The sequence below is a fragment of the Protobothrops mucrosquamatus genome, unplaced genomic scaffold (assembly GCF_001527695.2).
Source record: "Protobothrops mucrosquamatus isolate PMUCROS unplaced genomic scaffold, P.Mucros_1.0 scaffold356, whole genome shotgun sequence".
Taxonomy (NCBI): domain Eukaryota; kingdom Metazoa; phylum Chordata; class Lepidosauria; order Squamata; family Viperidae; genus Protobothrops; species Protobothrops mucrosquamatus.
The window spans coordinates 92,887-99,037 of NW_015386691.1; the positions used below are offsets into that span (position 1 = coordinate 92,887).

A 6,151-nucleotide genomic window follows, 5' to 3' on the forward strand; every position below is an offset into this window, starting at 1 on the left:
AAACACTGGAACACTGAAATACTAACCTTTAGATTTTGACCAACAAGACTGTCAGCCAAAAAGCAAATAACAATAAGTCATTTTAAAACCATCATCTTCCTGTATGTGTGTCAATTTGTTCTGAACAAAAAGGACAGAACAGACAAACAGCAGCAGGATTGAGTTATGTGACAGTACAGTTCCCTGAGCCCAGATGGAATATATTTCCTCATTTTCCTTTTGTACCATAATACTTATTCTGAATAATAATAATAAAAAGACAATATTTCCATTTCCCAATTCACAGAAAGAACTGAAGAATTTTAGTTCCACTAGCATTCTGGAGAGGTTCTGATTTAAAAAGAAGACAAAAGGAGATTTGACTCTTAAACACAAAATGTAGTTTAAAAAAAATATTATTTTCCTGGAATGAATTATTTCACAAAAGAATTTTAAACTGAACCAAGGTCTTTTCCTCATATTTTATGATACAGTAGACTTGTATGAAGGACACATCCTTGCTAGCAGACATTGAACTAGTAAACAAGTTTCAACCCTGACATTTTATTTCTGGAACAGTTAACTTAGGTGAGCTGGTTTATATTTTCACACTTTCCAGAACTCATTCCTAATAATGGTGTATCTTTTTCCATTTTGAAGGTGCTGATGAAGTAGAATTAAGTGACTACTATAAAATACTACCTACAGTTAAATATCTGAACTAACATTGCCATTCAGTTGCAGAATTCTGAATGAATTGTTTAATTTTTCATATTAATTAAAATAAAATTAATACACATGTGAAACAAAATCACCTGGGATGTTTCTAAACAACGGCTATGCTTTTAATTTGTGGAAACTGAGAACATAGGATCATAGAAACTAAAGAAAGAGTATAAATTTGAAAAGCTGTACTACAAATCAACTGTGTTATTATATAATTCGAGTCTTCTCCTAAGCCTGCGCCAACTTTGTGTATGTCCCCCTGAGATGGTGAAAAAAAATCCTAATAGGGAGCTGTACTGCCTACAACTAGTGGTGCCCACCAGCCATTTGGTACTGTGACACAGCAAGGCTAACAACTGGCCAAGACTGATATGTAGCCATGTTTGGACACAATTAGCTTACATTTAATTTTAAAAGATTTATCAATTGCCTTATTGAATTAAAATAAATTATTTTCTTAATCTCCTGCGCTAGTTATTCTTGACAGATTTTACCTCTTTTATTGACTATTTAATGTCTATAAAAATGGGGTTAACCCTATCTATCTACCTATCTATCTATCTATCTATCTATCTATCCATCCATCCATCCATCCATCCATCCATCCATCCATCCATCCATCCATCCATCTCATTCTGAACTGGCCATCTGCTCTGCACTGGATAGCTTAACATGAATAAAATTATCAGATAGAAACATACATTTTTTATTTGTGCCCAATCAATTCTGAGAAAGAATACAAGCACATCTTTATAGCTGGATTTCTATGAAGATCTGATTTAAGTATTGGGATTATGGTTATAAAAGATTTGGAATTAAGAGAGTATAAGTGCAAAATTCTGTAGTAGAGTTCTGGAATGTTTATTTTCTCCCAACACTTATCATTTTTTCCTCTGTTCCATTAAAACAGAAAAATCTGAATAATCCTGGAGTGGTTAATGTAATTCTGGAAGTGGATTACCCAAAATTGGAAGTAAATGTATCTTCTGGATGCTGCCCAATTACTTTTCTATAAACAGTTCAGAACAAACCACTTCTAGAAATAGACTACACCTCTCTGGGACTCCTAGATCAGTCCATTCTAGGGAAAAGCTGGATATTCTGGAAGAAAAATGGAATGACCCAGAAATGGATCTGGATATGAACAATGAAATGGCCACATTTATGGCAATTCTTGCTCAGGGATCTATAAACAAAACAGATTGAAAAGTTCCTAAATTCTCGCTGTAAGGTAGATAAATAGACAATAAAATACCAGATAAACTTTGATATGAAATGATTCTCAATCAGGCAAATCCCCATGCTAGTTTTATAAGTATACTGAACTGAATTCAGTATTCAATTATGTTATGGCACATTAATAAGGCAAATGAATTTAGATTTTTGGGAAATATTTCAAAGAATATAAACAGAAGTTGTGAATAATGAAAATATGGACTGTTAAGAAAGACTGCAAATGAAACTGCAACAGTATATTGGGATTAAAGACATCTATTTTATGATCACATTTAGAATACAATATATAATTTTGGTTAATATATCTCAAAAAAGATATAGATCTATTATAATATTTGGTGCACCAGAATTTCCAAATTCAAAGCCACTTAATATCTTCAGGAAAGGGCTAATGCTTTTTTGTCCTGATTATGGGCTTCCCAAAAGAATCTGACCAGCTATTGTGAAAGGATCATACCATAAAGATGAACTATTGGTCTCTGTCAGCAATTCTTTAAGCCAATATAAACTTTATCATCACACAAACTTTTGTGAATGATAGTACAATTTAACAAATAATTGGAGTACAGTCCTAAAAGGAGTTTATATATACACCCAACTGTTGATGGGACAGGAAAATAGGAGGAAGAGAGATGGTTACAGGAAATGAAAAACACCGGGGATGACATATAAATGTCTTAAATATTGCCTTAAATTTTTAAAAAATGTTTGTTTAAATTCCTTCTACTTTTACAATAATGTAAATGTAGAAAAGTCACTATTGAACAGCCTATTTTTTCTTTTCCTATGTACAATATCCTATTGGCAAATTTGCCGTTCAGGGATAAAATAGCATCATGAACATGCTTAGCTGCAGGGACTGAGGATTTCCCAGATGTACAGCTAATTTCAACAGAGCTTGCTGGTGTCTTGTATTAAATGCTTCCAAACATGAAGCAGATGTAACCAGGAGGCATAAAAATTATGCGAGAACCCAAAATGTCTGGAGCAATCCTTGAGAAGGCAATTTTCTTTCTTTCTGTTAAAAGAGCTTACTCAACTGCCACTGATTCTGTAAAAGCTGAGACAACTATTATTTAACTTACTAAGTAAAATATACTCCATTACTTAAAAATAACATAATGTTTAACTTATCTTTTAATGCCAGGTAATGGTATTAGATTGTAGTAAGTAAAACAAACAAATTTTTACAAGGTTTTTAACTCTTAGAGTCTCCTATGTATAGTTTTATGGAAGATTTCATGTTTCATTTTAATGTGATATCCAGTTAAAATCTCTGGAATGTAATTCAACCAGATATGTCATATATGTTTGAAGTAATTTGTAGCACTGTGCTGACAAGCAAAATCCAGCAGCTGCCCACAAGTCCATATAAAATGTTTAGTGAAAGAAAATGTTAGAAACCTTAGGAAGATAGCTTGGAAAGGAGAAGGGAAAAAATAGAATTAACCATCTGGATTATAAAGGGCAGAGGGAGTGGCAAATGAAATCTACCCAGATATATTCAGTTTTTACTGCAGTTTCTAGATTTATACACTTAGTCATTTCTCATCTAATTATGTAATATTTTCAATGTACAAATATGCATTTGGTGTCATCTTTGTATCTTTTAGAGTAGTTTCTGGTGAATGCAATAGTTCCAGTTCAATAAAAATCTTCTTTCTGGTACTGTATACACAAAACCTTCTGTAAGTGGAGTTATTTACATTATCCACTGTCTAAACGAGTAATATTATTTTAGTTATATTATAATACATTACTTCTTTGGTATCATAACACTATTTTTACCTTATTCTTTCACTTTATTGTAAATAATCTTTCTAAAATGATTTTTTAAATTTTAATATGAAACTATTGACATTATGTAATCAAGTAATTTGATTTAATAATTAGATAGCCAATATGAAGTAGGACTGGAAACATCCAAGTTCACTCATGGGAACCAACTGGGTGACTTTGGGCCAGTTATTTTCCCTGAGCCCACTCCATAAGATTGTTAATCCTGGGGAAAAAGGAAAGGAAATCCCTATATAAATCTTCTAGAAGAAAGACAGAATATCAATCAACCAAATATATAAAGATGGAAACCCTCTAATGAAACTCTAAAGGTGACATCAGACTTTAAGGAATTGTACCAATAAAGGAGAATATTTGTAGCTCAGGGTTGAAATGAGGAGTCCTTGGTGCTCTCTGAGCTTGGTTGTTTTCTTACAGACATTTCATTACCCAAACTAGGTAACATCATCAGTTCTAGCAGTGCTAGATTGGGTAATGAAATATCTGCAAAAAAATAACCAAGCTCAGAGAGCACCAAGGACCCCTCATTTAAGGAATTGTATTGGACTGTTTCTGAACTGTTGAGCATATTTGGAATTATGAGAACATGTCAACAATCTTCTCACAAACTAATTGTGATAAGGACTGTTGCTGAACTGTTGCTGAATAGGACCAATGAACATGTTTCTTTATGATAACATTAGCAAATAGCTTTCGTTTATACACTTTGCAAAGAAAGAGCTTTATATGGCAATGAATAGAAGACACATATGATTCATTTACTACTTCAAAAAAAGAACAATTTCAATATAAAAAATGGCTCCTATATTTTCGGAGAAGAAATTGTCCTATAACCAAACCCAAAGAATCCTCTAGCACATAAAAAGATTTTCATTTAGACTGACAACATATTCAGTGGTTTTGTGTTCAAAGGGCTGGACTGGGATAAGAAGAATCAGGTTCAGGTATCAGTTTGACCAAAATGAGTGATTTTGATCTAGTCACTTCCTTTTAGCTCAGCCTATCTCACACAATTTTGTGCAAATAAAATAAAGGGAGACTCCTATATGTACATACAGAGCTCTTAAACCCAGAACATAAATGCAATAACAATTAAAAAATAACTTGTTGATATATAGATATACATAAAAATAATACCTGTAATCTTCGATATACAACATATGCCCAAAAACTGCAACGCTGAGGTAAATCACCCATCTGAAAAACAATTAAAATTTGGGGCTAATATTGAATTACAAATTATTACTGATTGATTACTTTACTGTTTGTAAACTTTTTGAGGAAAAAAAATACCTGATAAATTTCCATGAGACTATGAACAGTTGGGGGAAAATATAAATTTGATATTTGTTCTCTTTCATCTGCATCATTGTAATCAGCAGAAGCAGCAAGAATGTAACAGAAACTTGGAGGAAGCTGGTTAGCAGTAACTTGCTGAAAATAGTAAAAATAGATAAGGTCATTTAATAAATGGATGCTCCATATTAAATTTATTTATTTGGTGCAGACTACGAAGCCCTTCTAAATAAGTGAGAAGAGACAGTTAGCAGACAACAATTTCTCCAAATGTCAGAAGGTTGATACTCTCTGCAAAATCAGGAATAATATTTCATCTAGACTTTATTCTGAGTATACACCCACAAATTTATATCACAAAAGAATATATCTAAACACAAAGCAACAAATAACTGAAATTGCTTTTGCTATGATAATATTGGCAAAATGGGGTTCTAATATTTTCATTTCTTCACATACTTTCTCTGTCATTTAGAATATTAGCATGAGAGTGAAACTGATAATATTTAAAGCCATGTTACTGAGAAGCAAAAATGCTGCCAAACTGAATCTCCAGCAGTAAGAGGATAATTGGGAACATGAATAGTAGAACATAAAATGACATGTTCTATTTATTGGTGGCTGTTATGAGATCAAATCTATTTTATTTATTTGAAGATTATATAAGGCAATATAATGCTAATTATAAATTTAAATGTCAATAAATATTGAGAGTTATTTCTTGATAATTATTCCAATTACAAAGGAATGGCAATACTGAAATACAAAACATCTTTGTATTTCCATTTATGCACATGGAGTTTCTGAAATATCACAACTTATTAAATCTGTGATTCATGTCCCAAAACACCATATACTTATTTAACATCCTGACTAAAGGAACTCGGGTGCTTTCACCCTATTTTGTCCATATACATCCAAATTTGGAATTTACAAACCCCACCTTCAACCATCATTGTTTTACCCAAATTATCTAAGAGATAAGTGCAAGCTAGTCATTGAACATACCTCCACAGAATTTCCAATGTGAATTAACAAGAAACTCAGCAAAGCATAACAGCATATCTATTTTTAAGTATATCCTTTCACTAGAAGACATGTCACACAAATACCCCTT

The 6,151-nt window shown here is 32.2% G+C and overlaps 1 protein-coding gene across 1 annotated transcript in view; it reads right to left on the reverse strand.

The window, feature by feature from the left end:
- SPIDR (scaffold protein involved in DNA repair) overlaps positions 1–6,151 on the reverse strand; it is a 90,011-nt gene that overhangs the window by 24,329 nt on the left and 59,531 nt on the right. The window contains exons 6-7 of the mRNA XM_029284067.1: positions 5,032–5,172; positions 4,876–4,935 (exon numbers count right to left, since the gene is read on the reverse strand). Coding sequence (XP_029139900.1) covers positions 4,876–4,935; positions 5,032–5,172 — 201 coding nt within the window. The remainder of the gene's footprint in view (positions 1–4,875; positions 4,936–5,031; positions 5,173–6,151) is intronic.